The following is a 19,399-nucleotide window of genomic DNA, read 5'->3' as shown; positions in this document are numbered from 1 at the left end:
TTCCTTGGATAGTTGCACATCCATTGTCTTTAGTGTCATCATCTCGTCCATGATCCCCATGCATGACAAAAAGGGGAATTGGATCCATGTTAAGCTAAGATTTGGTGGTCTTTGGCTTCTCTGGTTTCCCACTAACATTTACTATTTCAATTTTCTCAAACACCATCTTCACTTCTTAGAATCCTTATATCTGTTAGATCCCTCAAACTATAGCCATACTCCTCACTCGGCTGGCTGAGAAAGCTGCATTTCTTTGTCTTGCTATTAAGATTGAATCTCGCATCCATTGGTATGAGCACAAATGCACTACAACCAAAGACCTTCTGGTGATTGTAATATACCTCTTTCCCTGACCAAATTGTTTGAGGAATATCACCAACAAGAGGAACTAAGCAACATAGGTCAAAAACATAAATAAATTTCATGAATCCTTTAGTGTAATATTAGGTAGTTTAGCACGAGATATTATTAGTACAAATCTTTCCGCAATTGTCCTATTCATTCTCTCCAAAGATCATTGACATAAGATGTTTTTGGTGGACTCTTCTCAAGCATGATGCCATACTTTTTATGGTGCCTTTCTAAATGGCCTTCGTGTCAACACCATTGTATGATACCACACATTGTAGCATCCTGCGAGTTTCACTTTCCACTTTGGTAGGAAAATCCTTGAAGATTCTATCACCCAATGACTATTTTCAACACAAAACAAAAAAACTTTTCTAGAACGGTCAACAATGAATGTCAAAATGATATTGCTCCACTAATGGGTTTTAAGTCATGGAGCAAACATGCACAATATCAAGAACATTCACACAGGGTTGAGGGATTGTAAATATGCAAGCCTAAGTTGTTTTCCAGAAACACAATGTTCATTGGGTTTCAAGTATATAACTTTCAATTCAGCGAGGTACTTCCATGCTAGGAAGAAAGTACATGCCATTCTCACTCATAAGACCAAGCCTGTTGCACCTGAAATCAATCGAGATTTCTTTCTCGGTAATGTTCAACACTTATATAGACAACATGGTTTTGGTCATATAGAGAAAACCTTGCCCACTTCCTTGAGCAATAATCAAAGAGCCTTTGGTGAGCTTCCACTATCCTTCGCCAAAATATCTAGGATGTTTGATATAACTAAGCTTGCCCACTAATAAAAAATTCAAACTTATGTTTTGAACTTTTATAGCATCATTGTTCACCAAGTTGCAACATTTTTGTTCCTCAATGCATATAGAGACTTCGCCAATAGCTTTCGGTGAACTACTATTTCCCGTAATCACTTTTTTGTAACATATGTTGTCTAGGATGTGCAATACTCATTTTATATGTAATGTGGGAGGACACACCAAACACACAGCTGAAATCATTGAATATCATGAACATCACTATAGAATTCTTCATCTTTAGTGACTAAGTAGTCTTCAACTAGTGAAGTTATGGCTTAATTGTTCCCAACATTTTTCTCGGTTTTCTTTGTATGTTTACTCTCGACAAACTCTCTTTGTATGTCATGACGTTCCACAATTAAAGCAAGTAATTTCTTTTATCTATTTTGACTCTGATCTCCATCTCAATTTATCTCTACCTTACCGAACTCTTGTGTGACTGCATACATGATTCTAATTCTTCACATCAATTTGATGCACATACACATTAAAAGAAGGAGTGCCATTCTTTCCCTTTTTCTTCTTTCTGGTATCTCCATTTAGCATATTGTTCTTCACCATCTCCAACGCGAGCTTACAATCTAGAGCTGAATATTTTTGGGATGCAAAAAAAGTATAATCCAACTATTAAGGATGGAACCAATTAGCAACAATACTCACACATCATCCTCAAAATTGATCTTAAACATTGAGTGTTGATTTATATGGCATTAGGATGCATTCAGGTGTTCAATCACATTGTTGCCATCTTAGTAGACAAACTTAACAAGTATTTTGATCACCAAAGCCCTATATATATACATATGTCTTCCTCTCATATATAGCCTCTAAACTCCGGCACATCTCATACACATTTTTTGATTTGCAACATGGTGGAATATATGGTGGTTAATGTGCGAACCATTCATACCTATTCGATTTGTATGCATCACTTTCCATTCCATGTATATGACATTGTTGTGTATTTTATCTTTACAATTGGCTCCTTGCAAAAGGATGTCTTTCATCATGGGATACCATAGAGAGAAATCGGAAAAAGCATGTTTTATCATGCCACTTGCTGTGGCGCCTTATTCCATAGAAATTGTGAGCAAGCTCTTCGAGTACAATCAAAGAAATGGGATTAGCAATCTGGACGGTATACCTCTATCAAGAATTAGCATCCATATATGATCTAAACCTATAGTGGAAACAAAGCAATCTTGCACCAATTCTTGTACTAATTCAAGGATATGAGGAAAATAACTCTCACAACACACCAGACACACCACAAACATTGACTTGCATGAGCACCAGTCTTAACTATAGTAGTAATGTTAACAAACTAACACAAGATCTTTGCATGGTAAAACCACAAGTTGTGATAAAATCGACGATCCAAAGTGACCCAATCTATTTACACTGTTATCAAGTGCGGTATACAACACTTTCTTCTCCACGTTGCACTAGATGTTCTTATACATGAACATATTTGGTTCTTTGATGACAAAAACAAGATTAGGTACTATGAGAGCTATAGATTGGAACAACTAACCAAACAACAGAGATACACAACTTGAAAGATATAAGGTGGTAGATCTATTCTTCACAGCGTTTGAGGAGGAATTTCCTTTTCTTGATGGGAAGATATTCCTTCAATCTTCATCTTCTTCGCATACTATCTTCGTTTTATCTTTTACTTCATCAACGGAGGCTAACCTGAAATTCATCACACCTCTTCGTAAACAGTTGTATATGAGGTTGGAAATTACCCTCCCTTGTTGTGCAAAATCCAAACTGACCATCAGTCATAACCCCAACTGGTAGTGGGATCTTGCACAAGTTTTGGCTGCCTACAAAAGCTTTAAATGTTAATTTCCTCGTATCTCACATGAGGAGGATATCCCAGTAGAAGCTATAAAGAACCATAATAGATAAAGGAGCAATGCCAGGCAACCACATCGGGCCATACATTCTCAATTCAACATTTTTTTACATAAATAATTGATGGTAAAATTCCTATCTTTGCACCATAACGAATATGCATGCACCTAATAGTGTAAATAATGTAGGTGAATCGAAGAAATATGTCATCCATCCCCAGGGAGGGATGACGATCCCATTTGGAGGGGAAAAGCCCACTCCCGAAAGATGGTCATGGATTGATCCATCTGTCTTCAAGCTAAGGAGTGAAACATTCCTCAGGCATGAAAACCTATAGAGGAAAATCTAGTTGATAAAGGGGATGACTATACCAAACCTCTGATTTTAATTTCTGTTTTTCAGAGATAAGAAGAAATGTCCAGCTCCGAACTATGCCGCGTACTACCCAATAGGTGTTGACTTGTTTGCAAGCCCCAAGAAGGTTTCGCACATCGCCGAACACATTGATCTTCCACAAGTCAAATCACACGACAAGCTCCCATCACTTTTGATCGTCAACATCCAGGTATATCTAATAGGTATATATAGTTTCTCATCTTTGTCGCTCTGATCTTCATTTCCTTTTTTCTACAACCACAGATGCCTACCTATCCTGCTGCTATGTTCCTCGGGGACAGCGATGGAGAAGGGTTCAGCCTTTGTTTGTACTTCAAAATCTCAGAGTACTTTGACAAGGAGGTTTCAGAGCATTTCAAGGAATCCATCATGGTGAGTGCCTTCTCAAGTCAACATACTAATGTTGTAATATTATAACTTCTTTATAGTGAGTTCTATTAATGTTTCTTTTGGCAGAGATTTCTTGAGAATGAAGGTGAGAAGGTGAAAGGGTTTGCATCAGAATCTACAATGGCATATAGAGATCGTTTGAAAATCATGGCTGGATTGGTTAACCCAGATGATCTTCAGTTGAGTTCCACAGAGAAAAAGCTTGTCCAAGCATACAATGAGAAGCCAGTCCTCTCCCGCCCTCAGCATAGTTTTTATGAGGTTAAGAAACAAATTCCTTTTCATATATTATTAGATGGACACGATTAAATATTATAAATATTATGTGTGTGTATGTGTTTTTATGTTTTTTCAGCCCAAGAAACTAACAAAATATTTCAAAACTAATAAATAATTTCATAACGTAGTAGATTTTCAAATATGCTCAATAGATAGTAAATTTCCTCTTTAAATTTGATAACTGAACATAACCACATAATGATAAATAAGTAAATTGTAGAAACATTATCAGGCGGGTTAAAACCATTTCATTATTCTCTACATTGTTTCAATGTTTGTAAATATAATAATAAATTGGGCATTATACTAGTGTACATGAAATTAAGTGTTTTATCTCTTATAACCAGGGTGAGAACTACTTTGAGGTAGATCTTGATATACACCGGTTTAGCTACATTGCAAGGAGGGGACTGGAATCATTTAGGGAACGCCTCAAGAGTGGCATCCTTGATTTGGGTTTGACAATTCAGGTAAGTTGTTTTTTCCATCTGTAATTACTCCATTTGCTTCAAAACACATGTCATTTTAGTTGACATAGACTACGAGATACAAATTTTATATATTTATAATGGTCGGCAAAATAAAATCAAACTGCACATTTTTCAGGAGTTCGTCCTTTTAAGAGCGGTTAGCATTGATTAGAGGTTTCACACCTTTCAGACCATTTACTGATGTATTTCATGAATAGGCAAACAAGTTGGTATGTTACCATTTGTGGAGAGAGAGAAGGAGAGAGAGAGAGTACAAGAACACCATGACACATGTAAACATCAAGATGCAGAGCTATTGATTGGGATACGCAACCGTAGCGAGCACTCAAGCTAAAAGTCTAGGGCTAAATTTCGGGAAAGATAGTGACAATGCTGGTTGCCCCACTATGGACATAGAGACGAGCTTTGTTGCTGAGGATCAAAGTGAGTAGGAAGATGGAAGGCTTCTCAAGATTGAATATGGATGCAATGCAATTTGTACAAATCCACCATGCTATTAGGACCACCAGGGAGGAGAGCTCCATGTGGTGGCTAGCCGACGAAGTGTTGAAGGTCATAGTCCACTAGTCAATGAACTCTTAGCTATTTTCAGGGGGGATCCTGGTTGAGCGGCACAAAGACAACATATTTTGCCATACTTGGTGCAATAACAGGCACCCTCTACCACATAACGGAGTAGAAGTGACCGGCCAAATCATATCATCACTAACGCACCAGTGAAATGTTAGTAGTTCCGAGTCAGTGATGACTTTGCAATCATTGACGGGCCAAGAGGCCTGTTAGTGATGATGAATACTAGATATGGGCTATCCTGTCAATGGTAACAATCCCAATGCAGCAAGCAGTGGAATATCACCGTCAACCTCTATGTAGAGGCAGACAGTGATGTCAAATTCTGGCTGGCAGTTTTTAGCTGCACTGCTATCATTCTCCTAGAAGTACCACAGTGTTCGTCATCTACACAACAAGAACAACACAAATAATAAGAACAACAAGAACAACAACAACAACAACAACAACAACAACAACAACAACAACAACAACAACAACAACAACAACAAGAAAGCCTTTTGTCCCAAACAAGTTGGGGTAGGCTAGTGGTGAAACCCATCAGATGTCATGACCAACCATGGTTCTGGAACATGGATGGCAAGCTTCCCTGAACCCCTTTCCATAGAGAGTTTTTTGGTGATACTCCAGTCCTTCAGATCTCTCTTTACGGACTCGTCCCATGTTAAATTCGGTCTACCCCGACCTCTCTTGACATTACCAGCACGCTTTAGCCGTCCACTATGCACCGGAGCGTCGTAACATCAAATACAAAAAATAACATCAAATACAAATTACATATATAAAATCTATTATGTTGCATTTCATGGCATTCACATATATTTCTATCTTCATATACAAATAATTGCATATCATGATAATCACATTAGTAGATTTTCACTTAGAGGATTTTGTATCCTTCGTTTGCTACTTCTCGATAAATTTATGATGTTGCATTCAATATCCGGACTATTGAAGGAAATAATGTATGTTGAATTCCAATTGCCAGATATCAACAGCCGTGGTAAATCATGCTAAAAATATTTTGGAAAAATTTCTATATATGTGTGTGTGTGAATTAAGTAGAGCGATCTAGTTTGGAATAAATATACCATTGTCTTGCTAACAATTGCAGTTTCGAATAAATAGTTGGTGCAGTTGTAACAGGTAATCTTGCGAAGAATCAATATTTTTGTACAATGCGATAGAAATTGAGAAAGTTCGGTTGCTAGACATTCTTCTTGCACTGTACATAGCACTTCTTAAAAGAACAACATGGTGAACGATGTCTCCCTGTTTGAAAAAAGAGCAAAGTATACTTAGCTAAACACAAATAGAAGACAACACTAATTATTTTTCAAGTATTCTACCTAAGAAACTGATTGAACAACTCTAGGTAAATAAATATGACCTCCTTTCTCCCTAGCTTCTCCAAGAAGCAGGTGGGTGGCACAAAACAGAGAATACCATGTTGGTTTCGTTAATGTTCTTCATAGGACAAAACCAACAATATGATATTTTTGTGTACTCTGATAGAAACAACTATATCTGTTCAAGAAGGAGTCCACATGAGATGAGAAGGAATAAGGTCAGAAGGAATATATTTAATAGTATATACAAACTTGGTGAGAGGATATGATAAAATTCTAACGTAGTCATAGGAACATTCTTATATTTTCGGATTCTTAGCACAATGACATAGCAATCAGAACATTCTTATTTCGTAACTTTTAGAACAATGGCATTATGATATTGAAACTGCAACATGATTATTTTTGTAATTGCTATGTACATTATCCCATAGTGATAGAGGCGAAGCTGTCCTGATGTTCTGATGAGAGGTAGCTATCATTTTTGGTGGAAGTCAACTTTAATGATCAGACTACGAACGTGTGAAGATTTCGTGCCTTAGCAATAGCTAGACCAGTACCGAGGGTTTATTGACCATGGCGGAGCATAAGCAACCTGACCATGAGGGTCTATTTCCTTCACACAAACGAAGAAAAAGTAAGAAACTGAGATAGAATCTAGATATTCCGAATTTAAGTGGAAAGCATTAAAGATCCAAGTGGGGTTCTGTGATGTTTTGATCTAGTCGTTTAACACAAATGAAAGTTGTGAGTTGCAAATATGGCGAACTTCTAATCTAAAAAAATCCCAACTATTAATTGACACCCTAAGTGTTTTATTTATAGGGAGGAAGAGGAGAACTTCGTCCACCCTTGGCAAGGTGGGACTAAATTTTGTCCTAAGTCATTTTATCGATTAATACAAACTCTGGAAACAACCTGTTAAATCTATTTCAAAATTAAATGGGCTTGGCCAAAAAATAATGTGGTGTGGCACCTAAAATAAACAAAGGATGATTTTTTTAAAGTCAATCTTGTATATTTCGTCCATGTATTTTTATGTCATCATGGTGGCTTCAAAGTGCTGTAAACTCCATTCTTGTTCACTTTGCACGTGCCTTCATCTCGACACTTGATCATACTCCACTGTTCATCCTTCTTGTCCATGCTAGGCCCTTAATTTGTAAACAAAACAAATGTATCCAATTTAGGCGACATCATATTATCATGAAATTTAGAATAATTAGTAAGAAAAAAAGTAATTGGTATTTTAATCTGCATGCCTAAGCTCTAGTAATTGATCTAACATCGGTAGTAGCAGTGGTTGTGGGTGTAACTGTGGTAGTGATGTCCTCATCACATAGAAATTACAACCCCGTGTTTTTTTAACTCTCACCATATACAATTTAACATGTGCATTGCCATACAGTGATATAGCACAATGACAATTATTCATATTGTTGCCACATTAATATGATGTATAGCACAATTCATATTGGAAACAATATATTCACAAAAAATAGCTTAGGCATTAACACAAAACATATGAGTGTACTGAAATTCACCATCATGGCTATTGTCGTGGACAAAGAACATGGAAGTGATGCCGAAGTGAATGACAACGCACGACGGTGCGAGAGACCTGGCAACACCAGGCGCACACTAGGCCTCTTACGGGTACACATGGGAACACACATGACGAGCACACATGGGCACCAAGGTCATGGCACGTTGATGACGATTCACCATTGATGGTGTGCAGCAATGATGCGGTACCGTAAATTTTGTGGCGAGGAGGTCAGGAGATGGTGCCACCGGGCACCAATTAGGACAGGGGACAATGTGGCATAGTGGCAGTGATATGGACAATGTGGTGGGGCATACATCACCATTGATGGTGTGCGGCAATGATGCAGTACCGTCAATTTTGTGGCAAGGAGGTGAGGAGATGGTGCCACCAGGCACCAAGTAGGAAAGGGGACAATGTGGCATGGTGGCAGTGATATGGACAACGCGGTGGGGAATACGTCAGTACCAGATATCTCAATAGGGTTAAGTATTTAGAATGGCATTACAATAGTATGAGTATCCATCCCTCAGCAGTCTTGCTTTCTGGCAGGTTAGTGAGATGGCAGTAGCACTGACTACCACATAAGACTGGTAATTATCAGTGATCTAGGGCATAGGAATTTTAGTTTTCTAATGGTTGAAAATAGTGCCAATACTATTGATTTTAATCTATAGGTTACGTACAAGTTGTTTTTCATCTGATTTTATTATTATTGTAGGTTCTATTCCATGCATGTAAAAATATTTATATATCGGCCATGAGAGGGGGCGGTCTCTTGTGTTTAGAAGTGAGGCGTGTCATTCGATTATGAGAAATTTATGATATTTTCAGGGAAGATTAACCAAACACATTTATTTTCCTCCTCTAGTTAATATGGTGTGATTTGAATGCACTTCTTCTTTCATTATCTTTGATCTATAATTCAAAACTCGATGTGTAAATGTAATTTTTGCTGTGAATAATTAATCAGACATACTTGATTGGACTTGAATGAAACTTGGTCGAAATGGATTACACAAAGCGAATATTACAAGATAAAATAAATTAGATCATTACTAAAAATATCTACTATTTATACTAGGCACTTCTTTTCCTCCACCTTGACACCCACGACGAAGTCGTGGGCTCTCTCTATTCGGCCCAAGGCCAGTTATACAGTCTCTTGTGACACTGCCATCTCAGCTTTAGGCTAGCTATAGTTTTCACGGTCGGGGCCTATAGCTGCTTCCACAGAATTGCGGGCCTTCGCATCTATTGATATTGACTCTATCCATAATTTTTCGAGGCTGGGGATTGTGTCATTGCATTGACGAGCTTCCACCTATGGACGCTTGTCCTCCTCCCACTCGACCATAAAGGCTTCACACGATGCCGACTGCTTGTCCATTGGTTGTCATCTCCGCTAGAGGCTGGTGTGCGTAATGATCTAACTACACGTCAAAGACCAAGAACTTCCTGGTTCATCTAGCCTGTTCGGGCTCTGCAGTGACAAGGCTTGACGTGTCATTAGAAGTGTTGTAGATTAGTTAGAGTAAGGGAAGGAAAAGTGGAGCCTTTGATAATATATCACTTTGATGGGGGGAGAGGCAGTGAGGCAACAAAGATGAGGGGTGATGGAAGTGCCATTACTCCATATATGTATAGTTGGAGACAATGTGGGAATTATTGTTGCTAGTCAAACAGGTGTTGTCACGTCATGAGAATCATCACCTGTTCAATCCTGCACACTAGGTACCCATGTATGCACATATAATTGTGGACACATGAGTGTGCCTCCATTCACATCCCAATTGATCAACATAGGAAGGAGGCCAAACAAATTCTAGAGACACACCAAGACACCAACTAGGAGTTTAGTGATGAGTTAATATAAAGGACCACCAAACAATGGACGGTCATACATGTTAAAATTTAATTCAAGAGAAGCAAACCAAGGTGTAAGATGAACTCACCACTAACCGGCCTTCTCATGAATGGGTATTGTTAACTATCGATCAATGATAGGTGCGAGTGTTATTAAGATCTGAGTAGTTACCTCATGACTAGGTTGTCCATCCTCTTTGCATGCTGACCATATAGCACGCAACTAGTGGCATGTGGTAGTCCATGAAAAAGAAAGCGGTCAGCAGTCCATCAACACGTCTGAAGGGCTAAATAGATACCAAGTTCACCGATTGAGCTGCCATTGATTCTGACTAGTTGTGTCTGCGAACAATGCCTCATAGCAAGATTGGGCAGGTAGTGTTTGTTGTGCCAGGTAGCAATTTCCCTCAAGTGGATGACATTGAGGTTAACTAAACCAATAAGAACGCTTGAACGTCAATGATTAGTACCTACATAGAACTACGGTACTTGTCTTGGTCCCCCAACGAAAAGAGTGAAATTGTAAATCTCATTGAACGGTGAATAAATTACAGATGTGTATCGACAAAGTTATTTCTATAAATATTACCATACATGCCATAATTGCACATAGGCATCATTTTCAGACTTATATAGACCATAACCTAACTATATCTATAGCTAATATTCTACCCCAAGACCGATATCTAGTATGCATCTTAAAGGTATTAAATAACACAGAGCATTGCATTAAGCATGATGACATTATATAGATAATATATTGTGTTTACCCCCGTCCACCACCAGGACAACTAATCAACTATGTTTTTATCCTAGGTGGAAACAATACACTACAAAACTTTTCCACTTCCTATCACTACAGTAAATTACTTGCAAGATTGAACCCATCTAACGTAGACAACCCCCTCTTGAACATCATTCACCTAAAGATGGAAAGTGCAATACTCATAGATCCAAGAGCATAGATGTCTATAATTTAAGCAGCATGGAACTCATATGAACCCAAGAATCAAATATGTATTGATCCTATCATGAAGTGACCATTCATCACAAAAGAAGGAATGGAACACCAAATTACATCATATGGTTCAAAATTATGTAGAGCAGCTTCTGCCATTATTGTATTGAAGAAGAAGAAGACTAAGAAGATAGAGAGAGATTGGAACTAGCTACTGTTAGGTACCATTGTCTAAACATAACTACTCACACCTGGACATGTTTGCACCAACATTGATGTATATGATCTCCACGCGAACCCACCTTGCTACTCCCTCCTAGACCGCACCAACCTATCGCCTAGGGCCTATAGGGGTCCCTAGGTGTGTCCAAGCCGCTCTGACTCTGTTTCTTGCCGCATCTTTGTGACATATATTATTACTTTTTTCTCATGGAAAATTGATATTTCTAGATGTCCAAAATAGGAAAAAAATAGAAAGTAGCATTGAATTAATATGCTAGTCTAGAAAAGGGAGAAAATGATTTCAATACTATGTCATTATGATATAAGTGTAGCATGAAACAATCAGAAATTGTAGATACATGTAGAACATATCAACATCCCAATCTTAACCCCTGCTCGTCCTTGGGCAGTTAAATGATCACAGAATAATGTTTGGTTGTAGAAATAAACGTACTCTTGCATTTCATGAATTCCTGATCCTATTGCCATATGTTACGAAAGAATGTCAAATTATATTGGAAACATAGGATGACTTGGTTTTCCTTTTATAATAGCAATCTAATCATAAACCAACCCAAGGGAAACCAAGTTACTTTGACCATGTAGTACCGTATCAGCTCATAATAGGTCATGCAATACTTGAGTGCAAGTCTAGCCATATAACTTTTACAACCGAACAAATAATAATACAGGGGTTTATGAGAAGTCAAAAAGACATAAGAAAGTTTTGCACTACCTTGATTTCGCATGGAGACCTAGATCATTTGAGGAAGCTCATCATTGGAATATACAAGCCATGTTCTATTATTTAAGGAACCCCAACAAGTCTATGAAACATGAACTATATGACAACTCTATATACCAAATTCAATAGAGAAAGAGCTACTTTCAACCACAAGTGTATACTAAGGAAAGGATAGTAGTGTTGCTCCCTCTCTCAATCCTCCATTTATTTTTTGGCATCCATGTTGTAATTTTTCTATATGTCTCAAGGTAGGAGCAACACTCTACAATGATATAAAATACACCATAATTTACTTACAACTCAACCATGCCCAGCTAAACTCAACTCAAGTGAGAAAACTAATGATTATCATCATGTAGAAATTCTAATGTATGCCTTTGGTACTGTAACAGTATATCTAGGAATTGCCATAGACTTCCATGGTAGGTAGGTATGGTGGATATTTTGAGGAATATAATTTGTGGGGTTATGTGTTGGCGAACAAGAAGAATCCCTCCCACGAGGTTTGAATGTATCAACAAAGTAGGGACCTAGTCTCGATGTGAAAGTGGTAAATGCTCGATACTGAAGAAGCTAGCTAGATTGAAGGTAAAATATGTAGTGTGGTATCAATCTCATATTAGTCATAAAGAGCTAAATCATTTATAATGAAAATTATATAGTATTCTCATAAATATTGCATCACTAAGAAACTATTGGGGGCGTTGGTAGTTTGGCGCTGCTTAGGCCCATTTTCGTATCTCAGCCTAAACAAAATTGTTGGTTTACTTACAACTGCCCCCCAACTTGGAATTCATCGCAATACTAGAGGTTTCCAACCAGCATTCCATTAATTAAGAAAGGTAATGATCCCATATGATCGTACAACAACTCCTCACTATTGTAGTCAACCACTTTTACCAACTCATCCATTTATTACTCCCACTTTACCTCAAAACTATTTCAAAGGATCCTATTTTACCTTTATGACTATACACTTGCCCATGCAACTTATAATCATACCCTTAATGCATACACATTAATGTTATTACCGAGGTATTAATGGCATGCCAATTACCCATTTCTACTCAACTATCTAAACAAATATAAATGAAGCAACAGAGTGTTCAAAATGTGTTTCTAACAAGACTCATGCTTTAACAAGAATAAGTAAAGCAAAGAAGCAATTCTACAATCATATGACCATGCATGAGATCTTACCAAGCATATTTATTCAGGTGTGATGATTTTTTAAGATCAGCATGCAAAATGAAAACAAAATGACACTCCTAGAATAACACATGTCATGTGGATAAATAGAAACATTGGTCGAACCGAGACAAACCGATAGTTGTTGTTGAAGAAAGGGGGATTCCTTGGGCGTCCCAAAGATTAGATACCTGAGACTTTTTGAATACTTCCTTGAGGAGCCTTTGAAAACCCCAATATTGAGATTAGCCTCTCATTTTTCTCCTTGTATCACTGTCTCGCCTGGGTTTTAACAACTTCAGACGCATAGAACTTATTGAGAAATTGTGACATTGGTTATTTATAAATAATACTTAAATAAAATCATTACTTTCCAAATTTTTTTTGAAGAAAAATATAATTATCATTATCTACTCTGTGGCAAACAATCCTAGCACTCCCATAAAATTGCAAATATAAAAGTTTTTTACTACTATCAAAAGAGTCTATCAAAATAAGGAAATCTATAAATATGCAAACAATATCCATGCTTACTATCTAAAGAATTCACAATTATATTAGAAACTGATGAATTGATCTCACTTTTTAGTAGAAGCAAACATTTGTTTCAACGCTAGAACACATAAATTTCTAACTGAGAAAGGTAATGACAATTCTTGGCATTTTGTTAAGAAAAATAACAGAAAACAAAGTTGTTACAAAAAAGAACAAGCCCATTGAAAAATAAAAGAAACAAATATAAAACATAGGTTGCGACCTACAAGCGCTTTTATGTAATGCCTTTTATCTAGGCGTAATGTTCTCCGTATAATTTTTTGAGTTTTTGTCGGCATTCTTGAAAGAGTCCTTACTAGCAGATGTATTTTTCATAGGAGGTCCTTTCAATATTTTAGTAGCACTCTGACATTTAAGATCCTTTCCTCCATGAGGTTTAAGGTTACAAACTTCTTTCGGTGTGTTGATACAAGTGTGGCGAGTTCTGGCACCAATGGTAGAGAGGGCACTTTTGCAACGAGCTTGGTGAAGAGGTGTATACGGCTGATGGATCGATATTGAAAAGTGAGCCTGCCTAGGGATTCTTGTATAATGACAGCTTGGTAAAGTCGTTGGAGCCCCATGCCGGTTCATGTCGTAGAACTTTCTTGAACGCCTCACAAAGTCCAATTTTATTTTACTCCTTCAACTAACAAGGAACTTGGCGGTGTACCCTCGCACTCGAACTCCACTAGGTCAAAAACCTAGGATCAAGCTCCTGCATTGCAAGGGAGAAATCATGCTCATCTAGCGTCCACAAGAGATGAGATAAATGGGGGAAGAGGACCTACATCATGTTGGCAACATTATAGACAATGGACTGGCCAACAATGATTTCTAAGATCCTATTTTTTGTTTATGATGTGATGTAGACAAACAACCAGTTGGTGTCGCCATCCTGAAGCCATGTGAACCACACGTGTTTACCTGGCATACTATGACTTAGAGGAAGGCGAGTTCGAGGTAGGTTCCTTTGAGATTTTGTTGGATCCATGCTTGAAAGGCATATAGTGGTTAGATATATTATGAGGTGTCAAGACAACCGATAATCTCGCGGGATATGAGCAGCTGTAGGGAAACATTGTTGATCTTCTTGGCTCTCCAGGAACAAAGTTGTTGAGTGGTGGTCATGAGTTGGGAGACAATGCAGTAGAATGGGTCCAGATTAGCAGCCACCGAACTCCATGTTTCTATCACCACTTGATGAATCCCATCAATCGTAAGCCAGTCCTACTCAAAGCGGAAGTGGCATGCGCGGTGGTACTATAAGCACAGTTGACGATCCGCTGGCAGTGGTGGGAGAATACCCTTGCAAGGGAGTAGATCAGGCTTCGGTGGTGTAGCTCTTCCTAGCTGTAGGTACAATTTGCTTCATTGATGTGCTCAACGGAGGGAGCATAGCACCAGGCAAGCCACCCACCCAAGAGGAGAGGTCATCGTTCTAGATGATAAAAGATGATTGCACCACTTGAAGAGGTAGATCCATAAGACAAGGAAGTCAAACCACCTCTAAGGCGACAAATTGGTAGTGCACAATAGGCTGGAAATAAGGAAGAGCGCACCCACACACTACATGGCTGAAGTGATAACAACTCCTATACTAGTCGCCTAGCGACCAGAGACATTATGGCGCATGTCGTTGAACGTGTGGCACTCATCGACCGGTGGGTGGGGCGACAATGATTGCGGTTTGTTGCGACTTTCCAGGTGTACTCGGGTTGTTTTCCATCACAGAGGACCGAATGTAATTTAACCTCGGCTATGGATGTAGAGTGATCAGAGATGTGTCTGGTGTGTGAGCACCTCCGCCTTCAGGGACATAGGGGCATGTCCAATAGTCAGTTTTGGTAGGAGGGCCTATACTATAAGAGCACATAGAAAATGACGATAGAGCCAACACAACTCTATCAATAGGCTAGTGGGGTGTGGGATGGCTCCACGAGTTACTATGCGGGATATGTGGGAGGAGGTGGGTTGACACCGAGGCCAAAAGTGGCTACCGACTAGGGCTAGAGGGGAGGCTCCCATGAATGAATTATTCATATGTTTGACATATGGGATATTCAGGTATGCATTTATGAGCACGAAGATTATTATTCCTTCAATTGGTACATTACGTAAGGCACAAAGGCATGAAGGATGAAAGAACAGACATCAACAACTTATATGTCCTTCACTCTTTAGTTTGCTCAATTTGAGCATATTATATAGGGCACCGCTAAGTGTCAGCTTAATGTCCACAACCCAAATCGGTCGGCCAAAAACCAATGATTAATCCCTGGTGAGAGTTGGATATCTTTCACCACAAACACATAGGATAAATAAATAACTGCCCTATGGGGGACGCATCCCACACAAATAGCGCACCTGGGAAAGTGACACCCTTGTTCTTGGGCAAGAGATGTAGACTCTCATGACGCTCCCCTGACCAATTTGCTCCCAGCAGCCATCCACAATAGTTGCACCACTAATAGCTCCCAATCACCCCCGCCATGTCATCGGGCAACTTAGCCCTTGCCTCGTTGTCGCAGCTTTGTGCATGGCATCTTTGTCCACCAATTTTAGCTCATCACAGCTACATTCGTGGTATCCACCATGGATGACACTCTAGTTCCCCGCATTTTGGGTACCGAGTGAAATTTTATGATCTCACGCGGTTACCACGTTTACCGTTTCCCCTCGAGAAACACTCTTACCGAGCAAAATATCTTGAATATTTTGAAATTTTTGAATTCAAACGCTTAATGTCGGATTAAATAGGCGCCATCTCTTCTATGACAACAGGACAGGTAGTGGCCTAGTGGCAAAGGCATCCTTTCCTTACCAGCTAGTCGCGGGTTTGAGTCTGCCCTCTGGCATTTCTATTCTTTTTTACGAAGCAAAAGTTCAAAAATACTGAAGCATCCAGGGATCGAACTCGCGAAGTAGGAGCAAGCGGAAGTTGCGGTGCATTAGCCACTACGCCAGGGCATTTCTAGTGAAACTCTAGAGTCAAATACGTATATATATCGACGTCAAAAATATTTGAATTCAAATTTCAATTTTAAATTTCATCTGAATTTTTTTCGGAATTTCGCGGTTACCGTGGTAACCGCAAATTGCGGTGACCCTTGAGAAAAAAGGTCCTCTTGGGATCCAAAGCCTTGCTAGTTCCTCGCATCAGCTGTCAAAGCTAGATGTAGCACCTGGAGGCACTGGTTCCAGCTTGCAGGCCATCGCTTGAAGCATCGTTGATGTTAGTTTCAACATCGTTTGATGTCGGTTCCAGCACCATCCACGAGCGGTCACATATTTTGGTGTTGTCGGTTGTACTATTCGGCGTAGATGGGATCGGAACTCGGAGCCCACTCTAAACCCAGTTGCAGTGCACCCTACTTCTAGTTCCAACATCCTGCACCGGCCATCACCACCCCTATGGCCATGCGTTCGCAACATGCGTCGCTACTGGTTCCATCACCCATGTTGTGTGTTCCAATATACTGAGTTGTCCGATTCAACACCGTCGCTTCCCTTGGTCACCATAGTCACATCTTGGAGGAACCAAGGTTTCATCTTCTGTACTGGCTGGTCAAAAGCTATGGTGACGGGGTTTGCAGATTCTTTGTCGAGGCTCATGCTCTACTGAAAATTCCCTTTGAGCTCTGGTCACTTCGAGGTAAAAGGGGGATGCCTAGGTGGGGGAGACTACTAGCGTCCCAGATGGTAAGAGGCAGGGCACACCTTCCCCTCCCCACTTCATCGTTGTCACATCCATCCTCTAGAGAGTACCGTGAGGGTGGAGCACCACTCCGTCATGGTCGCTCTCATTGCGTGTTGGAGGAGGCACTGTAGTAGCGCTTCAATTGGTGGTATTGAAAGGGCTCGTGGTCAGCATGGTGGGAAGAGAGCAAAGGATAGGTGTGCCAGGACAGGGCATGCGTGGTGATCAGGAGACAAAGAAGAAAAAGAAAAGTGAGATGGAAGTAAAATGATTGTGTTTCTTGGTGGAGGATAAAGAAAGCAAAGGAAGCTATGCCTCGGACCCACAACGTGGCCCAGATGTGTGCGACTGGCGAGGACGACCTTGCTCAGCCGACATGCAATCTTTTCCTTTTATACAAGCTCTAAATGATTAAGGATCATATGCTTTACCATGTGGACACATTATTTTCATGCCTGACCTTTCATAAATAAAACATAGATGACCAATGAACATTGTAAGAGGTGTCTCCATTTAGAAAGTAAAAAATTAGGTAGTTGTCCATGACAAATATCATATTTCTTTTGTCTGACTTATTTTCATTTCTTTAGTTGATTTTATAATCATACTGCAGGCCCAGAAGCAAGAGGAACTCCCTGAGCAGGTCCTTTGTTGTGTTAGATTGAACAAGATAGACTTCATCAATCATGGGCAAGTTCCAACGATTGTCGCATTCGATGATAAGTGATATACTGGATTGTAGCGGCTGCCTTGTGCAAGTTGTTGGAAGGCTAGATATGAAGATCTAGAGCAACAAAACAAAAATCAAAATTCCATGAGAATTATGCACCTCACATGTTCATTTATGCCTAATATATTCGCTATGTTGCCTGCTTTCATAGGCATGGATATTTTCTGATAGATAAAATATATAACTGTAGCGGTGAAACATGTGAACTTCTCTTGCTTCGGTACTGCTTTGGCAAGATAATTCTTAAACTGTTTTTGTAATGATGCATATGATATACCATCTAGCAAATATTGGTTAGGCACAATATTTTCTTGTAAAACACTTCTGATGTAGGATGAAACCATAGGTGGAGATCTTATTCACACTTGGAGGTGAGGAAGGAGAAATCAAGAGTAGAATCACAGGAGGAACACTTAAAGCAACATCCAAGGTTACACATCTACCAATTCCACATACAGATACAAGATTCAAGATCCAAATCCAACAAAAGGAAATAGCATAGGATAGTTCTTCCCAATCCTGAGAGGAATTGAGATCTTGTTGATCGTCTTCTCCAATCCCTAGGGGAGGAGGTCTAGATATCCACTTTGGGATCTTCTCCTAAAGGAGGCCTTGATCTCCAAAAGGAGAGGTAGATAGGAGAAAAGTTCTCAAGATCTCATAATATGCTTTTCTAACCATATAAGGAGGAGGGGAAGGTCTATTCATAGCCTAGGGTGGAATAGACAGGCTGGTGGAGATATACAAGGCCACATCACTGATTTGCATGTAGGCAAGGCCGGACGTCCGAGTGGGTGCTCGGATGATTTGGACACTTCCCAGATGATCTGGGTAGTCACCCATATGGTATGGCTATGGTCGTAGTGGCTAAGGACAGCCAGGCGTTCGGGATGCTGTCCGGATGTTCGAGCATCTTCCAAATGATCCGGGTAGGTTCCCGGATGATCCGACTTCGCGTATAGGCTTCGGGTGTCCTCGGGCTTTGTAGCCGGATTGTCCCAGCTAGAAGCCGGATCGTCTGGGTGTACGCCGATCATCTGGGATGTTGTCCTAGCGTCCGGGTAAGTGTCAGAATTGCCTAATTTTTTTCTTCTTCACCAAGTTCTTCTTCGGCCATTCCTTGGCCTTGGTCCTTAGCTTCTCCATGGCTAGTCCCTTGGCACTTGAGCATAAAAATGTCTCCATTTGATGTAGTATCCATGTCTCATGTGATTGAAGTTCAACAAGGAGGGAGTTGAACTCGGTTTCGATAGATCATGCACGAGCCCTAGTCATCGGTCCAATTGGTTTATTGGGTGACACTAGTAGAAAAAGGGTCAAACGTGAAGCACATTAGTGCCGGTTTGAATTTGAGCTGGCACTAATGTGTACATTAGTGCCGGTTCCAACGGCTAGCCGGGCCG

The 19,399-nt window shown here is 39.7% G+C and overlaps 1 protein-coding gene across 1 annotated transcript in view; it reads left to right on the top strand.

Annotated features, from left to right (window-relative positions):
• LOC119285968 overlaps positions 1-18,417 on the top strand; it is a 37,660-nt gene extending 19,243 nt beyond the window's left edge. The window contains exons 5-10 of the mRNA XM_037565312.1: positions 3,221-3,353; positions 3,435-3,597; positions 3,672-3,800; positions 3,885-4,079; positions 4,445-4,567; positions 17,880-18,417. Of these exons, the coding sequence (XP_037421209.1) occupies positions 3,221-3,353; positions 3,435-3,597; positions 3,672-3,800; positions 3,885-4,079; positions 4,445-4,567; positions 17,880-17,993 (857 nt within the window). The 3' untranslated portion in view covers positions 17,994-18,417. The remainder of the gene's footprint in view (positions 1-3,220; positions 3,354-3,434; positions 3,598-3,671; positions 3,801-3,884; positions 4,080-4,444; positions 4,568-17,879) is intronic.
• The last annotated feature ends 982 nt before the right edge of the window (positions 18,418-19,399 follow it).

Source organism: Triticum dicoccoides, chromosome 4A, assembly GCF_002162155.2.
Source record: "Triticum dicoccoides isolate Atlit2015 ecotype Zavitan chromosome 4A, WEW_v2.0, whole genome shotgun sequence".
In the NCBI taxonomy this organism is placed as follows: domain Eukaryota; kingdom Viridiplantae; phylum Streptophyta; class Magnoliopsida; order Poales; family Poaceae; genus Triticum; species Triticum dicoccoides.
This window is presented reverse-complemented; position numbering and strand designations above follow the sequence as displayed.